General features: G+C 44.9%; 1 protein-coding gene across 8 annotated transcripts in view; it reads right to left on the reverse strand.

Moving 5' to 3' along the window:
- The window catches only part of DOCK7 (dedicator of cytokinesis 7), a 177,473-nt gene that overhangs the window by 113,922 nt on the left and 45,928 nt on the right, over positions 1-17,623 (reverse strand). For all 8 annotated transcript variants that reach the window (XM_075067657.1, XM_075067656.1, XM_075067655.1 and 5 more), the window contains 2 exons: positions 2,759-2,934; positions 2,435-2,503 (listed from right to left, as the gene is read on the reverse strand). In XM_075067657.1, coding sequence (XP_074923758.1) covers positions 2,435-2,503; positions 2,759-2,868 — 179 coding nt within the window. In that variant the 5' untranslated portion in view covers positions 2,869-2,934. The remainder of the gene's footprint in view (positions 1-2,434; positions 2,504-2,758; positions 2,935-17,623) is intronic.

A 17,623-nucleotide genomic window follows, 5' to 3' on the forward strand; every position in this document is an offset into this window, starting at 1 on the left:
ACTGCACAGCAATATGACTCCATTAACATACAAAACAGTACTGACTAGCTTTGAAAGGAAATCCTATGTAGGCCCAAATAACCTGGGTGGAAAATATGGTGATTGTAAAGCTAGACCTAAAGGTGGAGTGGGTTAAACTGGCTAAAAGTGTGGGGATGAACAGCCTTTGGGTTCTACTGGGGACACAGATAACCAGGCTAGGGAAAACATGGATATCTTGAAAGCTATGGGCCAAATTCAGGTCTGATCCTATGAAGTGCTGAGTAATATGATATGTGATCTCAAATTCTAATGAAATTTGAATAATACTGGCCCTGGTACCATTACGATTTATCAGTCAGCTACACAGTGTTTTATCTGGATTATCTGAATGTGCAAAGCAAAGACTCAAAAGTATTACATTTCAATCATTGCTTAGCTGATAAAAGTAAAATTTGTTTTAATCATAGCTTCATGCAACGCTTTCTAGGATAGCTGCCTCCAGGGTAGGGTAGCAAATTACTGCAAAGATCAGCATTAAGAAAACCTGTTGTTTTCTCAGACAATTAGAGAAAATGGGTTTACTATTTCCAGCACAATTAGAGCACTCACTCAAGAGAACCAAGTGCCCACTAAATGCACTGGGCACAGAGAACTGCAAACAAAGATATTGGAATAAGGGATTTCTCCCCAGTTATGTTCTGCAGGATCAGATGGGAGACATGTCAGAAGCCCCTTTTTGTAGCATCCTGCTAATCTAGATAAGAAGGGCTGAATTTAGTTCCAACCAAAGCTAGTCAACGCCACTCTAACCACTGACCTGAAGGGACTGCTTATGAGCAAGTCTGTTACTGCCCCTCTTCATGTACAGCAAGCTGCCCCTGCAGCAGTCACAACCCTGACAACCCATAGAGCAAGCGACCATACTTTGGGATTGAAACTCGGTCCTTCCCAATTAAGCAGTCAGACTCTTCTGCTTCACACACAATCCTGCAGTTCTTATTCAGGCAAGACACCTGCTGTCTCCCACCAGTGTTTCATCTGCACTGTAGGGACTGCACTGAGGGGTCAATCTGCAAGATTCCTATCAGTTCCTGGAGGTGCAGAGCACCCTCAATTGCTAAGGGGAACTGGGAGCACTCAGCACTTCCAGGAGCTGCTCCACACTTGTAGGATCAGGCCCTTAATGTGGGCAGTTGCCCACCTTCCGAGGCCCCACCACCACTTTGCTCTGGCTATAGATCATACTCTCTGCAGGGGATGGGGGGCGGGGCGGGAGAGGGAAGATGTTACCTCCAGCAGTTGGTGGCTGGCTACTATTCATCAGCTGGACCACAATCCGGGAGGGTAATTTTGTCTGTGCTACTGCTGGTCTCAAAGGGCTCAGTGATGCCTCTAGCAAGACTGAGTTGCGCCAAGGAGGGGGAGGAGGCCCACCACTTCCCTGGCAGAGGTTGGAGGTGTTATGCCTTTAAAAGACACCATGTCTCTTGGGCACTCGACATGCTAATCTGTACAGGGAGCGCATTCCTCAGGGCAGCTACCTTGGTCCACAGGTGGGGAGTGAGAGCCAAGCCTCATCCTCACCCCAAACAGACACACCTAATTTTGTGCTACTAACCTCCAGTGTCTATGTCTATTCAGCACACTCAGTGTTGGGAGTCAGACTAGCTTGCTCCCTGTATGAGTGGGGTAGTACTCATTTACACTCATTGCACTCTTTACCTCTCTGGTGCACCCACATGGAGAGGGCAGCATTTAGACATGTGCATTTGGAAACAATGAAAACCTTTATTAAATGTAGTGATGAGTGTCTGCTGGCTATGTGGGTTATGCTGCCGGAGACTAGACTATTTGCTTACAAACACTGTGAGTTAATAATATTGATTTGCATAAATTAATCAACTTATGCACAGGCTCTAAACAGTTAAGACAAAGCATTAGGTAAATGTTGAGCATTTTTAAAGTAATGTACAACTGCAAAACCTCTTTGAGCACACATGATTATTACTTTAGACACCTTTACTACGGAGATGCTAACCCATCAAAAGTGTACACTAAACCTTCCCGAATCTATTTTCTTTTTGTAAGAAACTGGTGCTGAGAGAGAGATATTTCAGCTACATGTTTATATTCCCTAATTTTTTCCTTCCATCCAATACGAAAAGGAAGTTATCACTGATGATAATGGCCTAAATTTTCAAAAGTGACTAATGGATTTCTGGTGCTTCAGATTCTGGGCATGGAACATCAGATACCTTAGAAGGGCCTGATTTTCAGAACATGTTGAGCATCCACTTCACTTGGTTTAGGAAGCCAATATGGAGAGGCACCCAAAATCCTAGTCACTTTTGAAATGTAGGTCTGTAGTTATTATCCAGTTTGTTCATACCAGAATCTACCTTGAAAGATCAAGACCTTAAATCAAAAAGATAACTATCACATTGTAACTTACTTTCTGTTCACAATTGCCCAATCTTCTGTGTAACTTCTTACACAATCCCTCACATGAGGGTCCATTTCACTGTAAAAGAATAAGATAATCTCTTCAAATCACAAAAACTTGATTTTTCTAATGACACATTGACTTTTCACTTCATAATATATTAAAATACAACCCTCTTCATACTTCTGGAAGAAGTTATTACAAAAGAAAAATTTGGCCACCACCTCCCAATCACTTATACTCCAAGCAGCTCCTTTGAACTCAATGGGGTCCACTTCCATATGAAAAGATACATGTGTTTGCAGGTCAGGTCTGCAGTTTTCTGCACCTTACCTCTCTTCGGGTACAGCTGACACAAGAGTCCTACATTCTCGAGGACTATACACAACTTCAATATCATCTGGAGGAAATTCAAGCAAGTCCCTCAAAGGACCGGAATCCATTGTAAGCGGATGAGTAATAAGGTAATCTTCCAAATCCACTGGATCCACAGCTTCCGTAAGTGGAACCTAAGAGAAGCCAAGCCACAGGAGAATTTTTAATGAGAAAAATCAAAAGCAAGTCTTATTTTCTACTGCACTTTTAATATACGGAGGTATACCTATCTCATAGAACTGGAAGACATGGAGTCCAGCCCCCTGCCTTCACTAGCAGGGCCAAGTACTGATTTTGCCCCAGATCCCTAAGTGGCCCCCTCAAGAATGGAACTCATAACCCTGGGTTTAGCAGGCCAATGCTCAAACCACTGAGCGATCTCTCCCCCAGATTGACCTTCCAACTAAAACAGTAGTTTGCCCTATTGCCAGATTGCAGTTAGTCTTAACCAACATACAGTATGAAGCTAATTCTCACAGCTCCTGGTATGTATATTATGCTAATCATTATAGTATCACTGACATTGCTTCTACCACATTTTCAGTAAGAGCTGGAAATTCATTAGTTTAACTCAAAAGTAAATCTCACATTTTATTACTGGTGGGCTGTCACTTTCTCTTTGATTACTGACAAATCTAGACTAACCACCAAAGGTCACTCTCTGTCTCAAGGGACACACAGAACTCATTTACCCTGGGGAATGTAAATACAGTTGCTAAATCAGTATAAACTGTGAAGGGAACACCCCCATAAAAGCTAACACTGTCTCCATGTAAATGTCTTCTCTCGGAAATGCAAAATATAACCTATTCTTCCCCCTCAAAGAGTCTCAGGGACTTATACAGAAGAATAAATTGGATTTGTTTGCTATGCACTAAATCCTGTAGTCTTTTCTTCAGCTCCCCAAAGGAGTTTTACTCGTGTAAGATCTGTAGAACTTGCCCCAACCACAGCAACATGAATGGCAGATTCCAACAAGTGGCTTGACACCATGTGATCTCCAAAATTAATAGTGTTCCATACCCCGACATGTCCAGATAATATAGGACCAAAAACGTGCCTGATCTGAAAATTGTTATAACCTGGATATGGAATGTACTCTGTATTAAAAAGAATGATTCCTCACAGATTCTCAAAATGGAAAAGTCTCCAAAATGAAAGCTACCTGCCTCTGTTGGTCTATTCTGCACTATATCCTGTTCTGTACAGGTTCTTATACCACACTTATCATAGTACCTGAGTGCCTTCCAGCAGTGCACACCAACTAGTTTTTATAAATGTATATGCAAACCCCACCGGGCTAAGGTTTTTTGGGGGGGAAACAAGCTGGACCCACTGTCAACACCCACAGAGTATGTCTATACTGCAATGTAAGCCCAGGCTCAGACTCAGGCTTGAGCCTAAACCCCTCTTCCATCTTTGACTCAGGCTCAGATACAGGGTCCTAGAACCACATGAGGATGGAGGGTTTGAGCTCAAGTCAAACTGAGACTCAGGGCTCAAGCACTACTGCTTTGCAATGTAGCCACCCTCCCCCAGACTCAGGTCCTGGGAGTCCACCAAAAGTATCCCACAATCCCATGGGCCAACTTCCTCTGTCTTCAAGAATCAAAGCGACTTAACAGAAATGGAAGTAAGCCCCCTTTCTGTAGTGCAGCAGCTCAGCAAGTCAGCATTTAATTCTTCCTTTTTTTTTCTAACCGCTGAGCTGCAAACACACCTTTGGAGAACCTTCTGTGTTTGCAATGGAGATTGACCAGAAGCAGTCCTCCGCAAAGCACCCTGCTTCACGATTGCGGGTGCACAGCCAGATTGTGGTTAATCTCAGGTGCGAGGCCAGCAAAACAGTGGACAGCAGTAGGAGTACCAGGAATGACTATGCATACCAGCCAATAGCAAAGAAGCTGGTAGTGTTGGGAATTTACTGGACTGGTAACCAGTACAGGGAACAAATTAAGCAGCTCAGGACCAGTACCAGAAAATCAGGGACCAGAACTGCACCTTGGGCAAATCATAGACATCATGCCCATTTTATGAGGCGTTTGACCAGGTGCTGGGCAGTACACTGAGCACAGAGCCACTGGTGCTGCATGACGACCTGGTTAGCAAGGATGGCGATTTGCCAGCCCCAGAATCCAGCATGGAAACTGATAGGAGCCAGCAGCAGGTGCCGAATGAAGTTGGTGAAGTGACTCTGCTGCTCACACCAGTCCCAGAGGAAGCTTTGCCACAGGAGCAGCTACAGCGTATCCCAGGGCTGTGCTCTGAGCCACTTTCTGACGCTCTCTTCCGTGCGCCTCCTCGCCCCGCTCCAAGAAACAGCCCACTGTGGAACTGGCATCAGAAACAGAAGCTGCCCCAGAACCTGGTATGTTTATTAATATAGAAATGGGAGAAGTTTCCATTCTATGAACCAATGCAAAAGTTATTACAAGCCCAGGCTAGCGACATATATCTGCTGATGATGGATTAACGCCACCGCCTTGGTGTCCCCCCAGCCTACCCGTCCACTTCCATCATGTGGAAATCAAAATGGCTACTGAGAAATACAAACAGTAAAAAAGGCCTTGAAAAGTGAATTTTTACTGGAAAGGCACAGATCTTTCCTGTTTGTTAAAAATAATAGTCTTATGTTGCCATGCCTGTAAGGACGCTACTCTGTAACCACTCAGCGGCGTAGCTCTAACACGCCGCCTGAAAACAGTGAACTGGGGGAGCCACCGACTGTGGAAATGTGTTCCATTTACAAATCTGTTTTGCAATTTTCAGGAAAATAAAAAGCAGATGTGTTTTTTAACTTATCATTGTCTCTGCACTTCTTTCACTGTGATGAATGCGGCTGTGTACAGGGAGCTTCTGTGGTCTGAAGCAGCCCTTTATATACTGAAGCTCGGTTTTCAACAGTAACATTTCATGTCCTTGAAATTCCACAATGATATTTTCTGCTCTGACACTAACTCTGTGTGTCTTGTCCTATTCCAAGGCCCTTTGCCCTCTACAGCCTGTAGCACCTTCACAGCTCCCCCACACTGCAGCAGACGCCCAGGCCAATACACCTTTACAGACCGTTCCAAGAGGAAGCATTTCCATGATGAATCTGTGGTTGAAGTTCTGGACAGGGCCAACAAGCAGGCCCAGTATCAAAGACAGAGAGACTGACAGCCAGAGGAAAGGCATGGGCAAGAGGAGAGGGGAAAGGCTCAGGCTGGCCGCGCAGCTTGAGGACATGGTTTCGGCGCAGGAGCAGGCACTTCCTGGAACAGGAATGGCAGCTAAGGGAGGATGCCAGAGCTCAGCAGAAAGAACTACTGGAGCAGCTGCTATCACCAATGGTCAAAAGAGCACTGGCTCCTGTTGCACCTACACCACAGCCTGAGTCCCCTGCATGGTACCCTGGGATGCAGTCCAGGAAAACCTTGGACAACTCCATGCCTGGGTGGTCCAGGCAGTCAGACCTTATGAGCAGCTGGGCAGGGCAACTGTGTCCCATGCAGTCTTCCATACTGACCCCTTCCCCTTGGACGCCTCCACTCTCCTCCCCTGGTGCCAAGCAGACAGCAAACATGGAAGGAATGGAAAGGAGAATGGGGGCCAGGGGACATGAAACTGTAGTGGCTCTGTCTTATAGATGGGTTGCATTTGTTCGTGCACTTTTTTTGAGGTTCTGTTACTCGTGTTTTGGTGTGGAAATGGCAGCTGGTCTGCCTGGCAAGGGGCTAGTGTTGTACTTTTCTAATAATTGTTTATAAAGTGTATTGCTATCATTGCATCACCTCTTACAATGTGAATTTCAGATAATAAAGGTGAACACATGATCAGAGACAATTGGGAATTTATATACAAACACTGTTTCTCAGTACAATTAGTTACATCAATCCATACACCAATCACTTCCTTACATCAATTCATACTGTGAATCAGCCTTCCTCTAACCCCCATGTGATAAATGGTCAGGTCATTCATAAGTATGTTACATGGCAATCAACCCCCCAAGCACTGAAACCCCTCTCAAGCAATCAACCCCTGTCCCCCACAAGCACATTCATAAAAGCTACTATTCCCCCCTCTTCCACTGGCCCATGCAAGTCCTTAATGAGGCAACATAAATCATCTCTAACTTCTATTGCCCGGGTGCATCCAGCTCCAGCTGTGGTAGGTGAACTTTGTGGCTGAGTGTACTGGCTCTGCCACCACTTTACCCACAGCTGACCTTCCAGCACCAAACCGGTGGCAACAGACCTGTAACAATCAGGGGTAGCCAGCTTCCAGATAGCTATAGCAACTCGTTTCTGGGGCGGCATGGCTGCCCTCAGACACACGTCTTTATGCTGGAGGGTTGGGGCAAGCTGCTCACAGAGCTCCAGAAGTGTAGTTTTCTTCATGCAAAAGCTCTGGATCCACTGCTGGTCATCCCAGGTCTGCAAGAGGATGTTGTCCCCCAGACCATGCTTATGGTCTATGTAAGCACTGGTTTATGTAGGGGGCATCAGCAGATATACCAAGTGTATCTGTTTAACACTTGTGCAAGTGGCTACATGTGGCACAGCTGTAGGTAGTATGCTATTTGGATAATTAGGAATTCTTCCATGGACTGTATATAGCTGTACAGAAGGGCCAAGCTATTAAATAACTAACTAAATTGGTAGGTATATAATGCTGTGGATCCAAAGACCTCAAAGCACTTCATGAAGGGTGAATAAATATTATTTTCTCTTTTTTACACACTGGGAAATTGAGGCACAGAAAAGTTAAATAACTGGGCCATGGTCACAGAATGAGTCAGTGACACAGCTGGGAATAAAACTGAGGTTTCCTGTTTCTCAGTCCAGAACCCTATCCATTGTACAATCCTGGTTCCCCTAGGCACTACTAAAATAAACCTATGTGCAGGAAGGACAAAGGTTATTAGAGTTCCTGGTTGTGCTCAGGGGTAGCATAACAGGGGTAAAGTTAAGGTTGTTTGAATGATCATTTTATATAAACACACAGACACAAAAACAAACATTTCGGTTTAAAATGTGCTATCCTTCCTTCTGCCCTCCACCTGCACACTGGCAGTTTCAAACTTCATATACCCTAAGTTGAAGGGATGGTGAAGGGGGGAGGGATAGCTCAGTGGTTTGAGCATTGGCCTACTAAACCCAGGGTTGTAAATCCAATCCTTGAGGGGCCCGTTTAGGGATCTGGGGCAAAAATCTGTCCGGGGATTGGTCTTGCTTTGAGCAGGGGGTTGGACTAGATGACCTCCTGAGGTCCCTTCCAATCCTGATATTCTAAGGTGCACTGTCCCAGAGCACCTAACATTTGAACAAAAAGTTCTACCATTAAGTTACATGTGTGCACAGCTTGACAGTGCAGCCCCCCTTTCTCATTTCCTTCCCATTTTTCTAAATTCCTCTTCCTCAAAAATTGTAGCAGGGAAAAAAACATCACTGAACAGTTGTGGCTGGAGACTGGCCACACTGCACAATATATATCAGTACCATGCAGAATAACTCAAAATATGTGATATACGTAAGGATTTAGTTATGGTTGTAGGGGAGATGCATAATTTGAATCTCCTGACTTCTATGCATATAAAACCTCAACCACAGTACTCCAGTAATAAAGGTTTCTTATATTTAATAAAACAAAAAAACTACTACCCACATGATTGAAGGACTTCATCCCGAAAAGTGCCAAAGGACCTACGGGACACCTGCCAATACTACTGCACTCAGTGGGAACTGTGGGTGCACCACATGTCTCCGGACTAAGCACAAGGTTAGGCTTAACAGTTTTTCCACTATGCCTCTTCAGATGCCTTGTACCGTGAAGATGTAAATAAACATAAAAGTCAAATCCAGAAGCCTAGTATTAGTCAAACCATCTGTGCAGCCAAAATACTGTCTAGCACCTGAGTAAACAGACCAAACATAAATTCATGGTTATAAAGAGGAACTAGTTCATGTTAGACTACTGGCAGATACACAGAAAGTGCATTGTTTTAAGCTTTAGCTATTTGTGGGGTAGAAGGTGAAGAAAGAGGAAGGAGAAGTAGAGATGAGCAAACTTATCTATACAAAATAAGCACCAACCCAAATCCCACCAGAAGTTTAACTGAACCAGGATAGACTCTTTTATGAAGTTCTTAAAAGTTTACATAACTTTTCTTTTGCACTGTTTTTCCACTGTTACACATCTCTGTCGTCTTGGTTCTGGCCAGGAACAGAAACAATGGACAAGTGGCTGTTCTCATGGTATTTCCAATTTGACCCTGAGCAGAAGCAGCACACACCAAATGAATTTGTTTCTCCTAAGATTTCTGGACCACATATGCAGACCCAAGTAGTCTGGATAATTCAGATAAGCTCTGGATGAGCATCTCAAATTTTGGTCACTTATCCAACCCAAACCTCTAAACCTTATCATCTTAGGCCACACCACTCCCACTGAGATGAAGAACCTGTTTTATCAGTCCAATAATTTGAGGCTACAGAGCTGGTTCAGTTTCAGATAACCCTGAGGAAAATTGTGATGCAACCAACAGATGACTACAGATGGCTTATCAGGACATTATTATACTTTGTTTATGACTCATCAACTCCACAGATCATCTTGGTCTACAGCTGAAGTGAGGATAAATTACAAGAACTCTGTGGTAAAAATCCCATGCGACATCACATAGCCAAGTGTTTTCAAATCTTACACTGCAGTCACTCAAGAAGCAAAGGAAGAAGCCATAATGTCCAAATCAGTGGACTTTTTTCAAGCCATTAGACAGTTTGATAAATTCTCAATCTCCCCATCTGGAAAGAGAGTTGAGTATTATTCACTCCAAGACAGCAAGAAATTTTTATTGCACTTTATGGATAAGATCATTCTAACTCAGTATGAACTTTGGTTTCTGTGGGAACACAGCCAGTGTCTTCTCTATTTAAGTTTTGGTCAGTTCCTCTCACCGAGGATCCAAAGGTGCTAGCAGATCTTTGGACAAACACCTTCATGTTCAACCTCTCTCCTTCCTGGCTGGTAAAGTCTAACGGAGAAATAATATGCTATTATTATCAGAGATGTCAACAATTCTCTTTAGGTGGGCACAGTGCCAGCTTCTAGTAAAGAAGTGATTAGTAGGCCTTTCCTCAAGAAGCCACATCTGGATATTGATAATCTTGCCAACAACAACCTTGGAGGTAAAATTCAGGCCTCACTGAAGTCAATAGCAACATTTCCATTACTGGTCTCTAATCTTCCTTTATCTTTTTTAGAGACAGTGGTGTCGGCACAACTCTGGCTGTCCCTGCACTTCTCAGATTTCTTTCACCTAGGTTAGTGCAAGTGCCAGAGTTCAGTAAAACTAGCAATAGAGAAGAACCAAGTAAGCATCCACGTTGTTCCTTTGAGACCGATCAGCTGCCTTTGATAACACTGACTATGTTGTCTTGCATAGATATCAGAATTGTACTTGAGTGTCTCCGTTCCCTTTTTCTGAAAGGACTCAGAAAGTAGTGTTAGGTGACTGCTCATCTGGCCCAAGGATTCTCACATATCTTGTCATCCCCACCTCTTCAATGTATACATGAGGCTGTTGCGGTGCTATGGCTTTTCAGTATTCAGTTGACACTTTATATCTCTGGTCTAACAGACCCAGTTGGTGAAGTTAATCAATTTACCACACTGTCTTGCTGGGACTGAGTCTTAGATGAGGTCAAACAGTCTGAAACACAATCCAGACTGATTATGCTGGTAAAATGCAGGAACCAACCAGGAGAAATGGCAGAGTTGATAACAGTTCCCTCCACTGGGGCAGGCTGCCACTGTTTTGTTACTCCAGCTCAGAATCTGGGGGTCCTGTTGTTGGGTCCAAGTAGCTGCAGTGGCCTGAGGGTCCTTCTGTATGTCCAACCAGCGATGAGGCCAAGAATTTTTCTTGGCATTTACACTTGGCCAGAAGGTTGCAAAATGTTCCCTCTGATGTGAACCTTGGCCATGAAATGAATGGCATTACAGCAGAGATGGATACAGCCCATGAAGGGCAGCCGTATTCAGCATGTGACCCAGTACTCATTGAAGTCAATGGAATGCCGTCCATTGATATTGACTTCAATGGGCACTGGATCAGGCCTTTATAGCTCAGGTTTTTAATACTGATGTCTCAAAATATGTACAGTGATGCCTGCCCTGACATCCACCTACAATAGTTCACCCCATGTCTTAAGAGACCTCCAATGTTCCAGCTTGGTTTGCTTGACCCATATTTAAAGCATATCAATTTTTGCTGATCCCTGGGATAGTTGCTCAAGACATACTTCATTCCATTTTGATCCCTAAAGTCAAATTCTGTCATCCTTACTTACAGCAAGCAGTACCTTACTCTGCAAGTAACCCCATTGAAATTAATATGGATAAAATGCTACTCATGGACTAAGGTGTTACTTAGTGTGAGTAAAGATAGTATAACCTGGCCCCTAAATAAGAGGTTGTACATCATATAGATAACTTCAGCTCTTAAAATGCAGACAGTACAAAAGAAATCACTCCGAGCTGGGTCTTTTCCAGGGCTGGGCCAATAAAGTCTTTATCTTCCTGAATCAAGCACATCACTTGTAACTAAATACTGTGCATATATTTTTAATCTGCCCATACACACACACCACTTGCCTGCTTAACTAAGACACCAGTTTGATTGATTGGGTTTATATAAACTATTACCCAGTACATTGGTGTGTTTGTGCCATTGAAGTTCAGACTGTCAGCACCTGCATTATAAAATCCTATTTCAAAGGTTTATAACTCTACCGCAACAGACACAGTCAAGCTTCTCTCCTTAAAGCTCAATTATTCTTCACTGTTATATTCCCTTAAAAACTTGAAAATAAAATTTTGTTTCCTATTGACTTTGTCCTTCTCTACATGGCAAACACAGTATTTTACTCTAGTTTAGTGCTCTTCCAGCCAAAACACAGCCCCTTCCTCTTTATTTCCCTCTCTGTGCATCTGTAGTATCATTGGTTATGATACAAATGTGTGCACAGCTCTGGATATAAGAGGACATATCCTCAGCTTGAGTAAATAGGCACAGCTCCATTAAGGCCAATTCAGTGCTCCCATTTACTCTAGCTAAGGATCTGACTCATGATTTATACCAGGGGTCTCAAAACACTATTTCCTGCAGCCTGCCATAGGCGTCAACTCCACCGGCAGCCAAGCTCCGCTCACTCCCCCTCCTCCGAGCGCACCGCGTCACTGCTTCTCCACCTACCTCCCAGCGCTTCCTGCCGTCAAACAGCTTAGGACTTTCCAGGAGGGAGTGGGGAGGACCGGGGATGCGGCGCGCTCAGGGTAGGAGGCAGAGAAGAGGCGGGGCTGGGATTTGGGGAAGGAGTTGGAATAGGGGCAGGAACTTTGGCGAAGGGGTTGGAATGGGGGTGGAAAAGGGGTGGGAAGAGGCAGGGTCTCATGGACTAGACAAGCAGTCTGAGGTCTGAAGTTCAGCATGTATGATTCTTTCCTGTGAGTAGTTGGGAAGAATCAAAAGTGGCAACATATTTTGTATGAATAGTTACTTTTAAAAGTTCCTGCCCTTACAACTATGTTGCTAGACCAGGGTGGGCAAAGTTTTTGGGACGAGGGCCATATGTGGGTGGGGAAATTGTATGCGGGGCAGGGGGTTGGGGTACAGGAGGGGGTGTAGTGTGCGGGAGGGGGTGTAGTGTGCAGGAAGGGGCTCAGGGCAATGAATTGGGGCAGAGCAGGTGGGGAGGTGTATGAGGGGGCTCAGGACAGGGGTGCAGGAGGGGTGCAGACTGCGGGAGAGGGCTCAGGGCAGGGGTTGAGGTGAATAGGGGTGCAGGGTGCACCAGGGAGCTCAGGGCAGGGGGTTAGGGTGCGGGGTGCAGGAAGGGGCTCAGGGCAGGGAGTTGGGGTGCAGGAGGGGTGCAAGGTGTGGGCAGGGAGTTAGGCATGCCTGCCCTGTCCCCAGCCCCTGGGACCTCCACCGAAGCTCCCATTGGTTCTGGTTCCCCATTCCTGGCCAATGGGAGCTGCGGGGGGTGGTCCCTGAAGGCAAGGGCAACGCTCGGAGCCCCCTGCTCAGGGGCCGCAGGGTCCTGGTGCCATCTGCTTCTCAGAGAGGCGAAGGGCCCACGGTGGCACGGGGGGGAATCCTGCAGGCTAGATCCAAAGCCTTGACAGGCCGGATCCAGCCCGCGGTTCGTAGTTTGCACACCCCTATGATAGACTGTTAGTGTAGATCATCGTTAGTGTTACTGACCACATAAGGAGAATAGTTACAGGTGTTTATATTTTATTAAAACCCCTCTTCGCATTAGTTTTAAAAAACTTAATACATTGACCTTTAATAGCAGACTATACTACTCTTTCTCATTTTTGACTATCCTTTCGTATCGTTCCATGAAAAGGCGTCAGTGATGCGGCCCTTGGGCCAATGTACTAGTCCTCATGTGGCCCTTGTGGTGATTTGAGTTTGAGACGCCTGATTTATATGATGATTTGCTAATGGTGGGATAGTTGCACATTGGGATACATTTTGCACTGACTTATGATCCATGCAACCTCACTGGTGTAAATCCACAAGGTAGGTCAAAGAGAATTTGGCCTGCTGTGTCTGGGTGCTGGTTCTTTTGCTTGAATTTCATGGTACACATAGCTGTGTCAGCGTGGACAGCCAAGGCCAATCCATGACTTTGCATTTCTTAGTGAGATGAATCATTGCTCATCTCTTATATTGCTTTTTTGGAGGGGTGGGGGGCTTATTCCTCCCCCCACAAATACACACTTGTTTCCATAGGGGGATGAAAGATGCACAAGGGGAAAGACAATCCCAAAGAATGTCAGCACTCCATCTTACACAAGCCCACTAGAAGCTCCTTGATGAGAAATGTGGAGACTTTGGGTGGGGTGGTACCTAGGTGCAGGGAAGGCAGACCTCGGAAGTGGCCACTCTACACAGAATAATTTCCTTCCAGACAAGCATAAATCCTGGCAGAATATCCCACTGCTTACCACAGCCTTTCCCGCCTGCCTTTCCCAATGCTGTGTCTTCTATCCTCTTTCTTTGAAAAGGCACAGATGTGACCAGGAAGCCAGTGATAGCACAGTGCTACCACTTGTCTGTGTCTGGAGAGTGGGATTCTCAAAGTAGAATGAATGGACTGTGCAGGTGCCCAGATACCAAGATTATGGGCACTTAAAATAAACAGGATACCATCCCTTAGACTCACTTTTTTCACAGTGCTCACAAGAAATGACAAAAGTATGATTATTTAAACAACAAAACATTCTAATTCAGCCATGCCAATGCACACCTACCTAAACAATACTGACTCAAGTAAACTTCCTTCTTCCCCACTCCATCCCCTCACTTTAGTTTGCTACCCTCGCCATGTATATCTATGTCTACACTACAGCTTGTGTGGGCATAACTTATGTCACTCCGTGGGATGTGAATAAATTCCCGCTCCCACTCCCGCAGGGAACGACATAAGTTACAACAACATAAGCATCGGTGTGGACAGTGCTATGTCGGTGAGAGAGCCTCTCCTGCTGATACAGCTACTGCCTCTCACTCATGGGGGCTGGAATAATTAAGCCAACGGGAGAGTTTAGAGCAACTTCTACTGCAGCCGTGCCATTACAAACCCCAACTGAGACTGGGGTTGCATTGTGCTAGGTACTATACAAATAATCTCTGCCCTCTAAACAGATAAGACAGACAAAGGGAGCATTATCATCTCCATCTGACAGATGGGAAACTGAGGCACAGAGAGGCCAAGTGATGTGCCCAAGGTCACAAAGGGACTCTGTGGGAAAGCTAGGAATTAAACCCCGGTCTCCTGAGTCCCAGTTCAAGACTATCCTTCCTCTCTCTAAAATGAGATGAAAGACTATGAAAGGCAGAGACCATGCTTTTGTATTTGATTGTGAAGAGTCCAGTAGTATTTTGGGCACTGTAAAAACAATGATGGGTAAGACAGGAGGGCCACATCCATTGTCTCCTGTGTAGGAGGGAAAACTCTCCTCCGGAAGGGATGACACTGCAAAAACATGGGAAGTTAAATCTTGCGGAGACTTTGCCTCTGCTGTGGAGCAGGATCCTGGTTAGTGTTTTTATTTGGAGGGTAGGTAGCTATTTAGAATCAGGATGATATTCTCTGTCAACTCTGAAAATAATTCAAATGTTCATCTTAAACAGCTTCAGTATCTCTTTAAATATGAAACTATTTATAACACTTTAACATTACGGCACAACCTGGCAAGCCTTGAAACCTCATTAACATTTCATAGCTCCTTTGGTGTTCTCTTTCCAACCACAGAAATCTAGACGTACATCTAGTTTAGTGGCTCTCAACCTTTCTGGGCTCAGAACCTGTTTGTAAATGTTTATGGTGGGTTGCAACCCAGTAAATAGTCTGGGAGTGGAGGCCTAGGGTGGTTTTGGTCAGGTCCTGCCCAGAACTCACCCCACAGTCACAGCTTCTGCGCTGTGGGGCGGCTGGGCTTGGCTCTCCACTCTGGGTGTGGCTACCTCAGGGGTTGCAGCACCACTCAGATCTGGCCCCGCCTCCTTGACTGGACCACTTTCAGAGTGGAGTTGTGGCCTGACTCATGGCTCAAATCTGGCCTACCCGGACTCCTGTCATCATGACAGCTGGGCCAAACCTGAGTGGCACTGGGATCCCAGAGGTTGCAGTGCCTGGAGCCCAGCCAGCCCCATGGAACAGGAGCTGCCACACGACCCTTTGAAATATTCTGGTTTTGGGTCCTGACCCATGGGCTTCGAAACTCTTCTCTCATTCATCCCCCACACTGAGACAGGACCAAGTATACCTAGGCTATCCCTGACAAGTGTTTCATAGAATCATAGATTATTAGGGTTGGAAGGGACCTCAAGAGATCATCTAGTCCAACCCCCTGCTCAAAGCAGGACCAATCACCATATCCCTAAATAGTCCCCTCAAGGACTGAACTCACAACCCTGGGTTTAGCAGGCCAATGCTCAAACCACTGAGCTCTCTCTCCCCCACAGGTTTGTCCAACCTCGTCTCAAAAATCACCAATGATGGGGATTCCACAGCCTCCTCAGGTAACTTGTTCCAGTACTTAACTTTCCTTAGAATTAGAAAGCTTTTCCTAATATCTAACCTAAAATCTCCTTTGCTGCAAATTAAGTCAATTAGTTCTTGACCAATCCTTGGTGTACATGGAGAACAATCCCTGTATCTCTCCGCAGCAAGCGGTCACCTCCACCTGCTTGTCCCATCATTCAGTGAAGCCACTGGCCACTTTCTATTCTGTCAAAATGCCATACCATGAAAATGACACTGAAGTCACAGAGACTGATTCGTTCCACCAGTAAATGAAATTGATAGGAGACTGATTACATGGCACAAACCATGGTAGTTAGAAATGCTGGGAAATAAAATACAGAAAAAAGAAATTTGTACATGACAAAATGAGGTTTTGGTTTACAATCACTAATTTGCTCAACAGTGATAGCAGATTTTTTACCTCCTAAACTGTGAATTAAGAGCAGTGTTCACTTTAAGGGCCTAATCTTGCTCCCATTAATTCTAGAGGTGCATGATTAAGCCCTCACGTAATAATAAGTAATTTTTTACATTTTGTTTTATAGATGCGAGGACAGGGCAGACCTCAATAATCATTTTTGTATCACTATTAATAAAATTATTATAGATTATTCTTAGTTACTACAAATTTTCCCTTACTGTCACTGAATTTTAAGAGATACTTACACTTCTTGTCATAAACACAATGCTTGGAGAATACAATAGCTCACAAGCTTATTTTTTAGTTGCTTAATTAAATGAAATGTTCAAACTACTTAACAAAATTCCTAGAAAATCTCTGCTTTCTGTTAACTAGTGACAGGGACCAAGTATCAAACAGGATGACATCTCCTTAGTCTTAAATCCATATTTATAAGTGTGTTTACAAAGATTCTGGGATGCAGCTTTATAACTTCTATTTTGTTTTAACATTCTATACTATTAAAACAACAAGGAGTCCAGTGGCACCTTAAAGACTAACAGATTTATTTGGGCATAAACTTTCATGGGTTTTTTACCCACAAAAGCTTATGCTCAAATAAATCTGTTAGTCTTTAAGGTGCCACCGGACTCCTCATTGTTTTTGTGGATACAGACTAACATGGCTACCCCCAATACTATTCTATACTATTTTATTTTATATTATGTTTTGAACGATGTCAATAAGTGTTAGTTATTGTGATTTGTGCTTTACATAGAATATCTAGTAGGCATCTTTAATTGTAAATTGCAAATGTACTACAAATGGTAGGTCATAAAGCTTGACCAAATGGTTCCTAAAGGCAATTAACCAACACTTGTGTCCAGGACCGTCCTTAGCCATAGGCAGAATAGGCAGCCACGTAGGGCACCACTAGGTCTGGGGGCACCACTCTGCTGGGAGCCGGGTCAGAGGGGAAGCAGTGAAGCATGTAAGGGCAGAGCTGCTGGGTCCTAGAGAGAGCCGAATGCAGCACAGTCTGAGGGAGGGGATTGGCTGCTGAGGTCTCCCCCGGCGTGAGGTGAGGCTCCCCCGGCGTGAGGTGAGGCAGGCTCGGCGGCTCTGGCAGTATCCTTTGTTGTCCTCCATAACATCCATTTTTTGCCCCCTACCCCAAGGAGCACCCCACCTTTCTCCCTCCCCCCACGGAGCATCCCTCTCTCCCCCCACCCCTCCCTGGCTGCCTGCTGAGGAATGAAAGTGAAGGTAACTCACTTCCTTGGCAGGCAGCCAGGATTGGAATGGTCACACAGGACTGTGCTGGGGATAGCCAGA

The sequence above is a fragment of the Chelonoidis abingdonii genome, chromosome 7 (assembly GCF_003597395.2).
Source record: "Chelonoidis abingdonii isolate Lonesome George chromosome 7, CheloAbing_2.0, whole genome shotgun sequence".
NCBI lineage: Eukaryota > Metazoa > Chordata > Testudines > Testudinidae > Chelonoidis > Chelonoidis abingdonii.